The sequence below is a fragment of the Nuphar pumila genome, chromosome 4, assembly GCF_984573655.1.
Source record: "Nuphar pumila chromosome 4, dmNupPumi1.hap1.1, whole genome shotgun sequence".
Lineage (NCBI taxonomy): Eukaryota > Viridiplantae > Streptophyta > Magnoliopsida > Nymphaeales > Nymphaeaceae > Nuphar > Nuphar pumila.
This window is the reverse complement of record NC_143252.1, coordinates 5,972,904-5,991,465: the sequence shown is the minus strand read 5'-3', so window position 1 is coordinate 5,991,465 and position 18,562 is coordinate 5,972,904. Positions and strand designations below refer to the sequence as shown.

Genomic DNA, 18,562 nt, shown 5'->3' with positions numbered 1-18,562 from the left:
TGATAATAAATAGAATGATAAAAAACATGCTTGATGAAATATGATAAATAGGTGTTTTAGAGTTTCTAGATTTTTTTTCACAATTCTGACTTCATAGATGTATTTGACACAATCAATTTACTAGGAATCAACACCTGAATTATGTTTTTTAAATGAAAAAGATAATATTTAGAACTTTAAAATTTTACAAAGATTTTATACAGATAATTTTTCAAACCTTATAAAAACTTACCTATGTGTCAGGATGAAATTCTTCAAGAGCTGCTCTATAAAATCAAGCACATAAATCACATCTAAATGGTCAAAATTTAAAAATAAAGCAAAAAAGCTCTAAAACCCCATTAGCATATTTTCATTGCTCGTAATATATATTTGAAATATACTTTGCATCATATAATATAGTGTAGATCGTATGATTGAAATTTTTGGTCTAGGTTTAGAGATAAAATCTTGTCATTTTTAGCTCTATAACAATGTATTTTTTGTAATCTTATTACTTCTAGCTTTAAAATAATGTCTCTTTTTATTTATACCAGCTTGAGCTTGGCTCATTTAACTCAGATTAATTATACGCTCAAACTCGGCTTGGCTCGCCACAAAAATGAGTGAAGCTTGAACACTTCGAGCTCGGTTTCTTTGGCCCTTACCTAGGAGGGCCATTACATTAATCAACTTGGACCCTCAATCTGTTACAACTATTGTAAGTAAAAGTTGTCTGAAATAGAATCCGGATCTATGACTTTTTTAGGCCAGGTCTAGATCCATTGAGACGTAGATCCATTCAGACCCGACTCTCGGCCTGAGCTCGACCTTTGACTTTGTTAAGCAAGGAACCCCATAGTGAAAAATGGAATTTTTTTTTTATTTTTTCTAGTTTTTTTTTTCATATAACCCTTCAAATGTGATTTACATATTATGTTTAGCAAAGATTGACCTTTGAATTATGTTTTTCTAAGGTATATGCCAGATTTTAGGGGTGTTGAAAGATTAAAGGTTTACAATGTATAAAGTTTCAAATCCCAATAAAACATATTTATAGATCCAAAAGCTATTATTCAAGGAGGTCGCCTCCGAGGGTAAGGGTGTCAAAGGGTCGGTTTTGGTTCCAACCCAGGTAAAACCAGACCCAATCCTGGTTTGAGATGATGGTACCGGGCCTGGACTTGAGTTTAATCGAACCCACTATAAGAGAAACCATACCCATACCCGGATCTTATAAGGATCACATGAACCAGACCCGGACCATACTTGATAAAATAATATTTTTTCATTGAAAATTTGTTAATCTTAATTGGAACTCGGATCAGGCCCGGGTCTGGTATGAAATTTCACAAACTATACCCCTGACTGCATATATTAATGGGACTCTTCAGGTCTGACCCGGATTCTAATCGGGCCTTCTTATTTATCACCAAACACTGGCACTACAGGGTTTGGTACGATTCGGATCCGGGTCAAACCCGACCCATTGTCACCCCTAAGCAAATGCTATACCCACGATAATTGGAGGCTTGAAGCAAATGAGAGTAAAAAAAATAAAGAGATCAACTCGAGACATTTTTCTCATTTTATTGAAAAATACATTTTTTAAAAATAATAGAAAGCCTCCGGCCCTGCTCTCCAACACCTCCTGTCTGTACGACCATGGCGGCTCCTTCATGTATGAGTGTCTGATGACGCACATCACGTGACACATACGTCCATCCATTCATTCATTCATCTGTCGACCATAAAAGACTTTGATAGCACGAAGATGACGAAGAGGCTGGTGATGATGGGTGGGCATGTCATGATGGGTGGTATGGTGATGATGATGATGATGATGGGGAGAGTGGAAGGCCATAACGATGCGGGGGAGGGTGGCCACTGCGAATCGAACCCAGAGTACCGGATACAGGCTGACTACAGGGTGGGGCTGATCGACGTCGATGGGCACGCCGATGATTGGAACGACGTCGATGGGTTCTCCTTCCCTCTCCTCCCTGCGTTGGATCCAGATGAGGATAAGGAGTATCCTGGAGGGTCCATCACTGTCAAGGTAGAGAGAGAGAGAGGATGGTTTTATTCCATTCGGGTTTTAGTGGGATCTGATTGATTCTGAGATTTGTTGAATTGGGTTTGGCTTTGAATATTGTTTCCCTTGCTGATAATTAAGAGAGAGAGAGAGAGCGTTTTTTATTGGGATTTGATTGATTCTGAGATTTGTTGAATTGGGTTTGCTTTTGGATATTGTTTTCCTTGCTGATAAAGGTTTTTATTTCATTCTTCTTTTAGTTGGGTTTTCCTGATTATGGGATTTGTTGAATTGGGTTTCCTTTTGGATATCATTTTCGTTGTTCATAATTGAGAGAGAGAGAGAGTTTTTTTTTTTGTTTTTCTTTGGTTTTTGAGTTAGATTTGCTTAGTTTCTGTTTTTTTTTTTTTGTTTGGGCTTGGCTTTGATTTGTCTCTTTGTTTTGATGGTCTTTTTGTTGGGTGATTTCAGGCTGTGCACGATGGTAGAGATGTTTTCTTTATGCTACAAGTCAGTGGGGATTACACATATGTGAAAGGGTGAGCCTCAACCCCTTTCTCTTTTTCTCTCTTGGTTCCCGTAATTTTTGGTTTTTGGGCCTTATTATTTGGTGCTAAAGGTATGCCTTGCAAACTATACTTAGCTGTTCCTGTGGCAAGAAGAAGACGCACAATTCCTTTTACTAAAGGGCAGAATTAAGATCACCTCATAAGTGGGGACTTCGAACGAGAACACTAGGCTGTAATGCTTGAAATATGAAAAAGGAACAGGAGGCATCATTGCCTTTGTGTTCATGCCCGCTTCTCAGATAGATATCACTCAAAATCAGTGCAAATGATGTATACAAATGAGAACTTTGATCTGCCTCTGGAGTTCATCCATTCATCAAGAAACAGCCATTAGTGCTAATAATAGTAGTTCTGCTAATGCTTTCCGGCCAATTCTCGGATAGAGCTGCTGGACTGCACTCTTGTAACCACGATGCCAAATGTTCCTGATGAAATTGAGAGTGTATACTTGTTAGTCTTGGAAATTGCAGACTGTGCAGCATATGTTTGTGAAAATGCTATAGTGAGTTCATTTGCCCGTTTATGGCATTAGCATGGTTTTCATATAGCTGTTTTTTCCTTTATTTATTCTTTTTTATTTTATTTTTCCTTATATGGACAAGTACGTTTGTGAACCTATTCATAGTGAAGGCAAAGCCCACCCTTAGTTTGCCTATTTTCCTGTCAAGCTGGAACCAAAGACTAGTTAATCTCAGTTTGCCAAGCATTCAAATTTTTATCTTCCTTCTTTTTCTGTAATTGCGTCTGAAATATGAGCGTTGATTACTTATGCTTCAACATTTGCCACGTTCACGGCACTCAGCTGTGTTTCTTTCCCAAGTTTCACATTTTCTAATTGCACTTTTACTTTGTGTGCTGTTTTGAGATTTATTTTGGATTGAAAGTTCTAAAACATCTTTAGTAAACTTTAACATCAGTGAAATCTAGCAGAACTTAAGCAGGTCACTATGAAATTGAAACTAAAAATAAAAGTTTCAAACCTAAAATGACTAATCTCCCAATTGATGTATAGAACTCCACAACTTATTACATAAGCTTTTCTCTTTTCGCTTAACAGATTTTTGCGTAGAGGAAGTGTGGTTGGAGTTACTTGTAATGCATTAACCTTGGGCCTTGGTAAAAGTAGTTGATGATCCTAATTTCTCATCCAGGAAGACTTTGACATGCAATCTTATTGTATTTTGTCTAAGAATATACTGTTTGGATGGATACTTGGAGATAAATACTTTTTAAGAATTTGTCATGTCATGGAGCAACCACAATGTTTCGTATGTTCCTACCTTTGGTTTGAATCTACTAGTGATAATTCTCTTGCCTTTTAGTTGTGTTTTGGGTTCTTGATGCTTCCTGTCAGCTTTGGTGATTGATGTAGTCTTATGAGTCCTCATATGAGCAGAAAAGGACCAAAGACAAGACTGATAAAGCATTGCACGCCTGGATTCTTGCTAAGTGGAAGAAGTTTGGTGTGTGGTTAATCCAATATAAATGAGGGATTCTAGAGGATCTAGAACAATTTGTTCACCATCTTATCTTTAATTTTATTCAATATAGAACTTCCTTTCCAATATTCATACTGAAGGCACAATTAATGAAACTATACTGAATAGCAGAAATCATAGTTTGCAAGCCCGGCAATCCGACTTGGGAGTCGTCTGAGTCAGATCAGATCGCCCAGTAACTGGGTCACCGATCCAGCCCAAACCTGTTTTAGGCGGGTTCGGGTGTGGATTGGCTAGGAATCGCCCGACTCAGGTCAAGTCAGCCATTGCAGTGCTAAATCGGGCGATTCAAGACTGACACATGGCTCGGTGAGTCGATACAGATTCCTTGAGTCGTCTCGGTTTTTGAACCGGGTTGTTTCTATACGAACCCGTTCACCGCTTTAAAAGTAGCTTTTTTAGAGAACGGTCGACAGGCCCTTCTCATTATCTCTCTCCTCTTCTCGTTCTCCAACCCTAGGGCAACAGCCGGCGAACAACGACGACCGCCGGCAGCCACTGTATGTGTGCCTCTGGCAACCAGGTTCTCTCTCTCTCTCTCTCTGAGAGGCGAGCATTGAGCCTTCTAAGAGGCGAGCCTCTCAAACAGGTGAGCATCGAGCCTCTTAGAGGTGAGCGGATGCTAACCTGTCCGTATTATTTAAAAAAAACACGGCGGATGCTAACCCGTCCGTATTATTTTAAAAAACCACTAAAAAAAATTTAGGTTCTAATCCATCCAAGTTACCGAGTCGACCCGCTGACCCACGAGTCAAGGGTCGGTTGATCCGAGCCTGAGTCACGTGTTTGCCAACTATGGTAGAAATATCACTGGCACACACCTAAACTGCAAGATTGGTGATAGATGATTGGCCTACATATCCCCTAAAGGGACAGAATTTACCACTGATCCATCACAATCTTCTGCAATCATTTAATGGTGTAATCCTAAAATTTGATATAAGGGTGAATGCATAAACCTTGAAGGAATCTTTGTAATGAATCAGAAAATAGTGAAGCTAAATTTCAGACTATAAATGCATGTTCTATGTAATAAGATGCCCATCCTGAAAGGAAAAAATATAAATGCAATGCCAATTAGAAATTCAAAAATATGAATTCTGCAGTTGTTATTCTTCCTTGCTTTCTATTTCTTGTTAATGGTGAACCATATTATGCAGTATAATTGTTATGCAACTTTTGAGGTATTGAATCAACATCCCTTATTGGTGTCATTTAATTCAAACTCTCTATCTTTCTTTCATAGTGGCAAACATCGCGAGAAATTGCCTGAAGGCTTAAAACGGCAATTTCTCGAAAGATTTATGAAAAAACATAAATACCGCAAATTAAATGCGATATTTACGTTTTAAACAGCTATTTATCGTGAAAAAACCATGTATTTTATTTCTAAATAATTTTATTAATAATTTCTTATAAAAATATTATTATATTTTTTTATTGCTGAGATTTTCCGAAAAAAATGCAAGATTTATGAAAATTTTTCAATTTCTAGCGAGTTTTTGAAAAACGAGATTTTGCCGAAAAAAACGTTTGCCACCATGCTTTCTTTCTCTTCACGCACATACATATGTGCATATCGTAATCATCATCATCATGCCTTTTTCCAACTACATGCAGTCCTATTTCTCCACTCCTTTCTATCCAGAGTTACAACTTTGGTCACTTTAAAATCCTTCGTGTATATATATATATATATATATATATATATATATATATATATATATATATATATATATATATGCTGTATGCATGTTTCGTTTGTGTATATCCAATTAGTTTTTTGTTATGAAGCATGCATTTTGATGTTTCTCCCCGTTTTTTGATGTTGATGTGGAATGACAAGGATGACACGTAACCATATTCTGCCATGGGAGGAAATCAACATTGACAACAAGATGCTCTTCTAATTCCAAAATATATATTTTGTTTCCTTTTGGATGTTGCAAGTGGGAAACTGTCATAAGTAAATGTATTACTGACTTTCAGCTGATTTTTCTTGGCATGGTCATTCTAAATTGTACTTGTTTCTGATGGCAGTGACAAAAAAAGATGCCCATCTGTTGCTCTCATGTTTCAAGTAGGAGAAAATGCTACATATCACAATGTAAGTTCATTCGTGGAAATTTTTGTTTCTTACTTTCCTAGAAAACTTTAATGCTGCTCTTCTTACATGATTTCCCCCCCTAGAGTAGCATTACTGTGTATTTTGGCTAGTGTTCTTCTTTTAGTGGGGGTTGCACCCCCTTTCATATGAAAGAGGGCCTCTTTTATGCAGGAGATGAAACAAACACCCCCTGGGAAATATGTGGCAGGGCCCATATATTAATGCCAAATCCATGTTTTCTTATGAAAACAAAGTCCCACCTCCCCTTAATGTCATGTAGAGATGGTTTCAAAATGCTTGCTTTTAACCATGATGACTTTATTTATCTGCTTTATTACTTTTCTTTTGGGATATTAATTCACAAAATGTGTCACCTCACAAGATGGGTGGCTGTGAGCACATGCCAGATACATGTACCAGCAAAACATGTCAGGGCCATGAAGTTGATATCATGCACTTCTCCATTGGAACAGCTGTGCCAGGACGGCTTTATGGTGGCAATTATCTAGATAATGGAGAAGGGACTGGAGGGGACAGGTAGAGATTATGTTTGAGTTTACCTACAGATCGCATATGGTAGCAACAATCACATATTTAGTTATTTGGGTACCACTAAAACTTGTTATTCTCCCCAAATTGATAGGTTTGGTCATTTGGTTGATCTATATTCATGGAATCCGCATTGTCGGTATCTTGATGGAAAGGGCCCTTCTGGTAAGTTCAACTGATGTGCTTCTAATCATTTCACTTGCTTAATTTTATTTTGTCCACCTAATCGTATCTGCCATTCCTAAATATCATCAATGGGATGAATGGATTTCTAGGGTTTGACTAATTATGTTCACTACTTTCTAATATCTTTTGAAACTATGGAATAAGAAGGTTGCTATTTGATTTCTTGAGAGACAGAAGCTTTTGGTTTCAGCCGAAATGCAACATGTCCCCTTGCGCTCCTATAAACATCAATTAATTTGTGTTTGGGAGATGGAGCTATGGACTATTTTTGTCTGAGAGCCTATAGAATAACATGTAGAGGGTCTGTTCTGGGAGAGTCTCCATTCATCTAAAGCATCCTTGAGACACTTTGACAAGTGTCTGCTCATTTTGTCTTGCAATTTATTGCTCGTAATATATTAATGGTAGTTTTTTTTATTCTAGGAAATGATTCTAGTGCGCAGAATGACTGGAAAGGAGCATGGTGGCATGGCAGTTTTACCAACTCTGGTAGGCATTAGTTGTGAGCTTGTTATTTTCTGGTGATTCTCTCTCAGATATGTCATGGCTTGTAGGAGATGCTATTATCATTCAAGTTAAGTTTATCAACGTACTAAAAGTTATGGAATATTATCCTTGACAATCTTCTTATATTCAACATTCTGAAGGAGAAAAAAATTTCTGGGGTATGCACTTTCAATTCTGTTTCTATTTCAACAGTTGCCAACTTTGAAAATCCCCATTTCTTTTGCATGCAACTTGATCAGTTATGACTGCTCAAATAATCGCACAGATTTGTATTTTTCTGTAATCATAATAGCTTTGTGGAACACATTGCCTCCTGCATCATCAGCATCACATTTAATGTTCTTCATCACTTTTAATCTGTATTGAACCCATCCATATATTTATACATTCAAATTGATATAAAAGCTTATATGAGCTGTCCCTCTTTCATTTGAAATAAAACTGATTCCCGTGGTCTTGATTATATTTTTCTGTCTTTCTTAACCATTTATCTTGCTGACTTTCATGCTTGGTCAAGCTGATCTAAGAGATTTTTCATTCGGCTATCAGAACCAATAAAATCATGTTTTCATGTGGTCTCATTTTATCATTTTATTAAGTTTGTCTGAATGTGTTTGTTTTATGTAACGCATTTTTTATTTCGTATCATCTTGAGATATATTAGTTAAAAGAGGTCGGGGTAGGCCTAGGAAGACTTGGATGGAGATGATAGGAAAAGATATGAATGCTTTGAACCTCACCGAGGACATGGCATTGGATAGAAATGATTGGAGGAAAAGGATTCATGTGGAAGACCCCAAATGAATTTCTTTTTTGGTTCATATCGCTGACCCCAATGGTTTTGGGATGAAGGCGTAGTTGTTGTTGTTGTCTATTTTAGCACTTGTAGTAGCTTCAGCATAATTTGATAAAATGAGTCCTGGCCTTGAAGTCGGTCATGACTGAGAGGCAGAAGTTGAAATGCGTAATCCATCCACTTGTAATTTACTTGATGCACCTATATCTACTTTTTCTTCAGTGTAAAGAAAGATAGGTTCGTCAAAACAAGATTTAGAAGCAAAGATTAAAATGATAGACCTGGGCTGGGGACTCAGATAATGGCCCTTGCCCAGTTATAGCAATAGTGACATGTACCAATATTAATCCTGAGGTGGTGCTAGTTGCACTCAAATGATACATCCAGCATCTCTATTCTGGCTTCGGCCAGACTTGATTAAGCTAGAATCTCAGTTTTCATACTTGGCTGCTAATTCAAGATCACCTGAAACCATAAGTTTAATCCTGATTCTTTCTCGTCCACCAGAGTTGAGCAATAATTCACTTCATCGTTGTCATGCGTGTGTCTGAACCTCCAGTTTATTCACTTACAATATATGCGTATCTGTCTAGGTTTTGTGGAGGAAGACAGCCCATATTCAACAAATGGCCAGAAAGGCACCTACTATTTTGAATTCTCAAGGCCCTTAAGGACAATGGATCATTTTCAACAGGCAAGTGTGTGTGTGTGTGTGTGTGTGTGTGTGTGTGTGTGTGAAGTGTGATGCTTTTGCTTATCATGTGTTATCACAACTGGAAACTGCAGGACGTTCAATTTGCAGTGGGTCAAACTTCAAAGTTAGCAGTTGCATTCTGGTATCCGGTGGACGGGAAACCGTGGAGTGGGTCCCAGCACTATTCTGCCAATTGTGATTGGGTGCCACTTGATATCGCCCTACCATCCGCCGACACTGCTACAAAATTGTCCTCCAGACATTCTAGTTCAGGAGATGCAGTGAGCACCTTCTCTCTTCTCTTGTCAGTGTTGGCCTTCTGCATCTCTGTTTTTGCTGTATGTTGGGTTAGGAAGTCTAAGTCTGTGGCCTTCACACCCATTGACCATCTTTAGTCTCTCTCTCTCTTGTAATTTAATTATTTTGGACTGGACAATGAATCTCAGAGGCACTTGTGGAAGGTAATCGAACGCTCGTGGATTACCAATTTACCTTCTCTTGCCAAACCCTTGTATTTGAAATGAAATCCGAATGAGGATTTTCTCTGCCTGGCCGGTGAATACCATCTGCTAATCCTTCATCATTCATTTAATGCTGGATAGATTTTCAGAAAAAATAAAGTATTTTAATACACCTTCCTGAAAAGGTGGCCAGGCACTCTGCTAGTGTAAGGGGACCAAGAATCGCAGCTGCATAAGCATCACCTACACCTATCCATGCCATCAATCATCCTAATCATAATCACAAATATCTCTGGCATTTTCGAAATCATGTAGTTTTAAAAGGCTGGTATTATACTGAAAAGACATGATATTTTCAAAATATATCGTCATAAAACATGATACTTTCAAAACAAGGTGATAATATGGAAATATATTTTATAGTTTTATGTATACTGATGCTTTCCCGAGAAAAACTGGATTGTTCAGAATATCTTGATTTTTTCTCACCAATATTTTAAAATTAATCGACTTTGTTCATCTTGGAAAAAAATCGTTAGCATACACTGCAAAATTGTTTTGATTTATCCTCATCAACGTCCCACTCGTCCCAGAGATAAAATGTAGTAGAATCTTGCATTAAATGGAAGAATAATTTCTGTACATTAAGGTCTCCATCAAAATGATACAACTGATAAAAAATTCCTCAATTTCAATGGGTAATTGAATTGTATGGTACAGAAACAATCAGACAAACATGAAATGCCATATCAGTCAGATCACACACACGAAACAATAGTTCCTGCATACCACCATGTTCTTCTTTTGTTTTCCCTCAACACTATGATACAGACAAAGCGCGGATCATCCTGCAAGCCTGGATTCTATTGACACAATTGCTGTGCAATATGGACGCCATTGAGCCAATTGAAAAACAGTAGTTATTTTGATAGGCATGAGAAATGTCGCTGTTTTATAGGGAAACCCCATGTACTTAGCTGGCACACAGCGTAACTAGGCCGAAGCAGCTCTGATTAAGTGCCACTGTTGATACTCCTGAAGAAAAATCCTGCAGAAATGAAGCGTAAAACGCTTAAGCATAAGGAGAAGCGAGTAATAAACAATGGAAGCAGGAAGCAGGAAGCAGAAGTGATGAAGAAAAAAAGGTAGATGAAAACTCTTTTAAATGCATTTTTAAGTATTTTTCAAGAAAACACATCATAATGAAATATAATTTTCGAAAAGAAAATATAATTCTTCTAATGCAAGTGCATTTCCAATATCAAGAAACATTTTACTTCAAAATGAAAAAGAAAGTCTTTCCCTGAAACAAACATCGTATAAAGTTCTAAAAGCGTGAAAGAATGTGGTTTAAGGCTTCGAAGGTTTTTAGAAGCTTTTAGTAACTACAAACTAAAATGACGAAGTATGCAAAAACATTGCAGTCGTAAACTAGAAAATGGACTTACAAGTCCAAAATTGAGGATCAAAAGAGAAAATCTTTTTCTGCTCATCTGTTGGATTCATTAACCATCCACAGAACATCCATGCCGCACCAACAACTGATGAGACAGAGAGCATTGCAAGAAAGCCAAAATGAGAGACATCATTTGCTATTATCACCAAACCCAACATCATAAGCTCTGCAAGGCTTTGCATGGAGACCTCAGTAGTCCCAATCAAATTAGCTTTTGAAGCTGGTATTCCTGTTTGAAGTATTTGGGCCCCCACTACATCATATGACATGTGGCCCAATCTTGAAAGCACCTGCCACAGGAAAATAAAAATTATAAAAAGTCTGAGTAGTGCTTAAAACGTGATTTGATTCAGACAATGGACTCAAGTTGAAAAGGAGCATCACTCAAGGTTCATTGGAAAACAAAATCAACGCATGACAACACTAAGATGTTTGACTTGGATTCCAAATCATAACATATCATCATGAAGTCCTATCTCAACTACGTGGGGTCAACTATATATATACATATATATATATAGAGAGAGAGAAGGGGATGATCCTACCCCCTTTTTTTATTAGGTCCTAAAAAAAAGGTAATTTCAAGTATTTTTTGCCCGATCTGAACCGTTAGGTGTGTTTACCATTGCTTATTTACTAAGAAACAAGTTATATTTCAAATTCATTTGATATAAAAATGTAAATATTTTATCATCAAATTTTAGTATAATATCAACCATTGATTTTTTTTTTTACTTCTTTAAAATACACATCTGAGCATAAAAAAACTTAATCAAATACATGTACTCTATTGAGTAAACATTGATAAACACATTTAATGGTTTAGTTCAAGCAAAAAATACTTGAAAGTACAATTTTTGGAGGGTCCTAGAAGGACCTAACAAAAAAAGGGGTAGGACCATTCCCCTTCTCTCTCTCTCATATATATATATATATATATATATACACACACACACACACACACGAAAAAATATTTGGTACTAATGAAGGTAAGGAACTAATGAGCTAGAAATCATATGAGCAAGTTGTATCAACTCAATCTAACCACATAGATGTGTTTAGCATGGATTGTTTGCTAAGGATCAAGCCTTGGATCTTGCATTTCTGATGTAAAAACATGATCTTTTGAGTTATGAAATTTTGGCACATTGTGGGCAGTTGATTTTTGAACCCCTTTAAAAACCTAATTATGTGTCATAATCACATGATTCAAAACAAGTTTCCCACTAAACAAACCATGTAGATCACATCTATAACATTTGATTTAGAAAAACTTCAATTTTTTTGATGAAAAGAGTAATTTCTACTCATTAGTTCCTTACCTTCATTAGTAGCTAATATTTCCCATATATATATATATATGCATCAATTGATTGAAATGACAAAATATCTTTAAAACCAATGACATTTTTTAAAATAGATGATTACCTTTTGGAATAAAGTGAGTCTTTTGTTTTGGAGGGAAACAAAAAGTCAAATATATTTTCTAAAAACTAAAATAGTACATTTTACAAATTTGAATTTAAAAAGTGACTTTTTTGTATTAAAAAGTAACCGTGATTTAAAATTTTTCATTGATTTTAAGGGCGTTCTGGTCATTTCAACCAGTTGAATGCAGTTAATGTTCATCTAACTAGTTTAATCTTAGATACACACACACATGGCTTGAGTCATTAATAATTTGAACCAAGTCAAACAACTCAGAATTAGCCCCATGTCCAGAAAACTTATCACCATAGGCTGAATGCGATCATCTAACTTAAATAAAATTATTGGGTAATAGAGTTATATGTTCTTACTATCAAAGAGAGGAAGAAAAGCAGGGGAGTTGGATGGGAAAGAGAACCGCTCCAGTACACTGCAACAGCAACAGTAAGAAGCGCAGCCTGGAAAAGCAGACCTGCTGCACCTGCCTGACCTCAGAAGTAATAGTACATCAACTTCAGAATCGCCAAATGGAAAACTATAGCAATTTATTGAAAGAAAAAGGAACAAATAAATAAAAAAATAAAGAAGACAGGAGAGTGAGGGGAGGTGGTCTGGGGAAACCTTTAGAATGCCAAGCCGCTTGACCAGGCCAGCACATAAAAAAGTTGCAGCAACACCCATGAATGAACATAAGCCACTGAATCCACCAATAACAGATGGATTCAAACCTGTGGAAAGTCATAGAGCAATAGAATAGAGAAATCAGAAATCTATGCCGCGGATATGTTTATCTTTGCCATGAACTAAAAGACAACACCATAACAGTGAAAAGCCTAACAAGAAGAAGATGACAAGTGTGTTATCCGCGGTTTAAGGGTTTTTTATTTAAGGAAAAAAAATCCATCTTCAATCGTGCAAACAGGCAACTTTCAATCAATTACCATCATGAAGATCCAAAATGTCAGCCACACAACCTATAAAGAATGACTAAAGATGCATTCTTCAAAAGTTAATAGCATACCACGTTGCGTTAAGAAGGATGTCATTAGGCCTCCAGGTGTAAGAACAACATTGAAACAAAGCAGAACATATGCTAGACTTGCAGGAAGAACAGGCAGCTTCATGTAGTCCAACCAACCATGCTTGATTGCATCCAGACCTTTGCCCGCTAGAAATTTAAACTACAGTGTCAGGATTCTTTTAATGAAGATTTAGCTAGTTATATTGTAATGGATGCAGCATGTCAACATTTGGTTACGGAAACAACACTATTTCAGAAGAAAGAAACAATAACAGCAGTTTTACCTAAATCTCCCTCATTTATTGATGTGCCATTTTTGCAGGTTTTTTCACATGTTATTGGGAACCTAGGGCGATCAAGAACTCCTCTCGAAAGCTTGTTAGTTAACCATACCAGAAGAACCTGAATTAGAAACCAGTTACAGATTATAGACAACAACCAAATCCAAAAATGAAAGAAAAAAGGCAACGAAGAGAGAGAGAGAGAGAGAGAGAGAGAGAGAGAGAGAGAGAGAGAGAGAGAGAGAGAGAGAGAGAGAGAGAGAGAGAGAGAGCAGCACCAGGACAGGAAGCGTGCCTATCATTAAACCACATGCCAGTTTTAAGCAGGTAACTGTATCATATTTGGATAGAAGAACACCAAAAAGTGACGCCCCAGCAATCTGTGCATGAAACAAAAGAATATGAATCATTAAAAACAGAAGAAGCTGGAACCAAAACAAGTCACTGTCTTTCCATGTCTAGCAGCAATCATCACCATAAAAAGTCATTCACCACTCACCAGTATGCACAACCCTACTATCAAGAATGATGAGGTATTTTGGGTGTTTATCATATTCTATATCGTCAAATACATGTATGTACAAGGGCATTTTTGTAACTTAGGATTACATATCCAAGCAACTTAACTGCATGAATTTTCGCAAAATAGTTTTCATCATTTAAAAATAATTGATCAAAATTAACAAACATGCCAGCCATTTCAATGGGCAACCAAGGTCAGTAGATCTCGATGACAATGTGCATTAAGTTTATGTATTTCAAGACTCTTCTTTTTCTTCTTTTTCCCTTTTTTTTTTCTTGATGCAAAGAAACACCACGGCAGCAAATTCCAAAGTTACAGAAATATCTCAGAGACCAAACAAAGACTAACAAAAAGCTGTGAAAACCATCATAGTAATTATGACAAACAAAACAAAAAAGGAAAGGAGCCCGGAAAACTCACCTCACAAAGAAGATCAACTCTATTAAGCATTGCATTAGCTTGGGCCAGTGCAATCGGCCTATTTGAACCAGCCAACTGTGAATAAGAAAAACAATGTGTCACACACATGTTTTGGAAAAAATGGTCAGTTTGAGATCAAGGTCGAAATGGAGAAGATTATTTACCAGAACTACCCAATCACGTTCAATGGCTATCCCAGATGTGAGGCCCATAAGCCTCTCAACAGCTCCAGCTATTACAAGTACAATAAACCAAGGTTGGAGAAGTATGGATGTTGCAGAAGCAGCATGGCGACATGTGTTGAGTGCATGAATTATCATAGCTGCTGATACTAACTGAGCGGCTGTCTGACAGCAATACAAGTATTAAGATTTTCCAAAAAGTATAGTGAAACTGAAGACCTCCACCTTTACCATATCCAACTTCCAATAGCAAAAACAGACATAAAATCCACATGCATACCTGTACCAGGCTCAGGTAGCTAAATGCCTGGACTCGAGGAAAGGTATCCATAAACTTCCCAACCAATGGGCCTCCAGAGAAAATTGCAAACTGTGTTTGTTAAGCAATTAATGGCCTAACCTTTGTATAGCTAAAACAAGCATCATGTAAATGAAAAGAGCAGCACAAGATACCTTGGTGAAGAAACCCACTACAGCAACTGGCAAAAGGCTTGGATATAGAAGTGCAACAGCTGCAGGCCAAGCAAAATTCCATATTTGCTCCACAAAATTCCCAGCTAGGAAGCTCGCATATAAAGCTGACAGCAGATCTCAAACACATTAGAAGAATATTAAGAAACAACAGCTGATGTAGCATTCTAACTTCTAGACTAACAACACATAACTGCAGCATGTGTGATTGACAGAGGCATGGAACTTGGTTCATGTGCGCAAGTGATCCAGCCCATTGCCTAAGAACCCAAACTCATGACATGGCCATGTGAAAAAGTAACCACAAGGAGAACACTGTATCAACACCATGATACTACTTGAATTTGCATATACTTTTGATTGTTGTTTATGAGAATGTGCACAATATCTTCAAATTCTTGAAGTACTAAATTGAGCTGAAAATAACCTCTCAACATAGGAAAAACCGAAGCAAAAGAAAGGGAGAAAAAAAGGGAAAAAGCCTCACAACAATGTTGGATCAATCTCATCCCTCACACTTAGCCATAGTGTCACTCACCTTCCAAACAGGATATTTATCACTCACTATCAAGATTGTGAAAATGAACCTAACCAGATAACCCATGCATTTCTAAGTTTACTCCCTAATTTTCTCCAAGGCAAACAAGTAAATACCACTTTCCGGTGTTCAATAGGAACTTGAAAACAATAAAGTACATCTTAGAAAAGAAAACCGAGTGTCCAATAAGCAATATAAATAGCCAGGCTCTATCATAAGCAATAGTAATACAGAAAGTTCATCAAGAAACCAAAAAGGGAATCAGGAAATACTGCCCAACTCTGATGACATATGAACATAAAAAAGTGAAATAGACGTACCATACAACCCTGCAGGGTGAGCTGGAGCTGCAGCTAGAGAATGTTGTTCTTCTACACTAAGAACCTGGTAAAAAAATACAAAAGTGATTATCGAAAACATGGTTTTAATCAGGTGCAAGAACGAAATAACGCAGTATGCCTCAACATCTGTTCAACTCGTCGTGACACTCAAGTTTTAGAAACAAAGATAATTTCTGCATTACCGTTAATGTAGACAGAAGGCCATCAGCAGATGCATCTTGTTCATGCAATTTCAAGGGTTCAGCCTCGAAAACCTCCGCATCTAGCTGTACAACAGGAATGGAGCATCCAGAAGGCATGGACGGGAGTTCCTCGGAGACCGAGCACTCCGTGGCTAGCTGGTCACATTTGGTATTTATGTTTTTTACGTGAGGCCTTGCTGCAAGCCTGTCCAACCTTCACAAAACTTGAAGTCAGTGATGTGAGGCAGCTAAACAAATGGCTTTGTTTCAAGGGAAACATAATCAAGTATGAATCATGCGCCAACTGCAACATTCGTAACAAAATATCAACAATCAATAAACAATGACAGAATATATACCATTGATGGGTATCGCCTTTGCTGACTCTACCCGTCTTTTAACAAAATTAAGAATGTGACAAATAAGGGAGAACATGCTTAACATGCTTTTATTCTCAGAATTGTGCATATAATTCATGCGAACGGAAACTAAACTAATGGTGAAGACATCGGTGTTTCCCAGTGATGCAAAGCAAAACGATCCGATTTAGAAGCCTCAGAGTTGCATAGAGTGCCAAGATTCAAAATACCAACAACCCAAAAATCCCACGAACCACCAAGAAAGAAAAAAAGAACCTGCAAAAAATTGAATTCACATTCCAATTCAAAGTGTTTCACAGGGATGTAAATGGTTAGGACAACGCAAGCAAAGATTCTCACCAACTTTTAGATGGTTTTGTATAATTCTTGCAATTCTAGTCATCACCAACTACCAAGATTCAAACTACCAACAACCCAAAAGTCACAAAACACCCGCTAAAAGAAAAATCTATACCAAAATGAATCCCGATTCCAATTGACACCAAAAAAAAGGGGAATGGAAAGAGGAAAAGGAAAAAAAAAGGAGAATACCTGTGACAATTGAAGCTGGAGAACGGCGGAGGGCGGAGGCGAAGGCGGGAGGACGGCGGCGGAAGCAGGAGGGAGATGGAGGGAAGGGAGCAGAATGGTGGGGGAGGGAAGAGCTGAGAGGCGATAACCAGCCCCATGGGTGCTTCAAGAATCTGGGCTTCGAGGAGACGTTGGGTTCCTGACTATTCATGCGGCCCTAGACACAGGCGATTGGCGTCCCCAGGGGAGGCTTTTCTATCCTAAGGGTAGTCAGAAAAGCTTTCTGCAGAGTCTAGGACTACTGTTTTGGGGATGGTGCAGGGTTGAGGAAGAGGGAGAGGAGGAGGAGGAAGCGGGGTTGTTGGTAAGGATGAGGCCTTATCCTCCTTAGAAGGAGCGACTCCATAGGGGAACTCCCCTGTGAGGGTGCATATCCCGTATTTAAATAACTGCCCTGTTTGGGAAATGCCACTTGGAGTTATGGAAACTGCGGAAACGCCACCGTCAGGTAGGCGCACGTCACAACGACACGCCATTTGAGGCCATGTCATTTAGACACGATTCTGACACGCTGACACGTGCAAACACTATTGTAATATTTTTAAATATTATTTTTTTAATAAAATTTGAGTAAAAATGCATTTTTAAATATTGAAACATAAAAATAGGTTTTTATTGATCAAAATATTTAAAAAAATCTGTATCGTCGTAACTTATTTTTTGAAAATAAATTTAGAGCACGCATGTCGAACTCGAGTCACGTGCCGGGTTGTACAAAGTATCTTTGTGACATAGCAGGTTGGGCTGATGGATCGGATATGTGATCTGAATCTACTTTTAAAACCTGAATGAATTCGGATCTAAATTAAAATCCCATCTAATTACAATTCTCACGTGTAAAGAGTTTAGTTTTTGTTCACTGCATCCAGTATTTTTTTTTTCATGCAGACCGCATCCAGTATTACCAAATATATTTTAGATCTGGATTAAACCTTACCATATCAGAGATTTAACCCGTATCTGGTTTATTTGCTGCCCTACTCTATGAGGTGCACAACGAGTCAGGTTAGTCCGAGCTTGGCTCGATCTAAGCCCGACATTTGTATGCCTGCTATTCTAAAAGAGTAGGGCCTGTACATAAGGCACATGCTCGGTCGTACAAACGAGCAGAGTTCCATCATCTGTCTTGGCTCGTTTGAGGTCGCCTAAGCTCGAACTCGATTAAGCTCGCCCGAATATTGGTCCGTCTTGTGGATCTAAATTGGTTCAGCAGTAGCCCCTAAAAAAACCTTGAGTAGGGACTCGAGAATAGATAGATAGGTTAAGTCAGGATTAGACTTCCTCTCCTTTCTCCTTTGTGTCTTTGACGGACCCTACTCTTCACCTTCATAGCTTTACTCAGGTTAGGGGTAGGCGGGCCGGCGGCCAGATGGTCCAAGCCGACCTG

The 18,562-nt window shown here is 37.9% G+C and overlaps 2 protein-coding genes across 3 annotated transcripts; one reads left to right on the top strand and one right to left on the bottom strand.

Moving 5' to 3' along the window:
* Nucleotides 1-1,562: 1,562 nt before the first annotated feature.
* Nucleotides 1,563-9,486, top strand: LOC149839170 (uncharacterized). Of its 2 annotated transcripts, XM_090002338.1 has the most exons (9): nucleotides 1,563-2,038; nucleotides 2,486-2,553; nucleotides 6,123-6,189; nucleotides 6,572-6,726; nucleotides 6,833-6,903; nucleotides 7,348-7,413; nucleotides 8,821-8,921; nucleotides 9,014-9,202; nucleotides 9,368-9,486. In XM_090002338.1, exons 1-9 carry the CDS (start codon nucleotides 1,754-1,756, stop codon nucleotides 9,443-9,445), a joined length of 1,080 nt encoding a protein of 359 aa, XP_089858464.1. In that variant the 5' UTR covers nucleotides 1,563-1,753; the 3' UTR covers nucleotides 9,446-9,486. The 2 variants fall into 2 exon arrangements, with proteins under 2 accessions (XP_089858464.1, XP_089858463.1); XM_090002337.1 differs by having other exon boundaries at nucleotides 9,014-9,486.
* A 488-nt stretch (nucleotides 9,487-9,974) lies between these two features.
* Nucleotides 9,975-17,536, bottom strand: IREG3 (iron-regulated protein 3). The gene is made up of 14 exons (XM_090002335.1): nucleotides 17,137-17,536; nucleotides 16,226-16,439; nucleotides 16,023-16,086; nucleotides 15,147-15,271; nucleotides 14,974-15,063; nucleotides 14,676-14,858; nucleotides 14,512-14,586; nucleotides 13,847-13,948; nucleotides 13,572-13,689; nucleotides 13,288-13,434; nucleotides 12,888-12,994; nucleotides 12,638-12,751; nucleotides 10,831-11,128; nucleotides 9,975-10,430 (listed from the first exon to the last, which is right to left on the bottom strand). Coding segments are annotated over exons 1-14 (1,776 nt in total). The 5' UTR covers nucleotides 17,274-17,536; the 3' UTR covers nucleotides 9,975-10,428.
* Nucleotides 17,537-18,562: the final 1,026 nt, after the last annotated feature.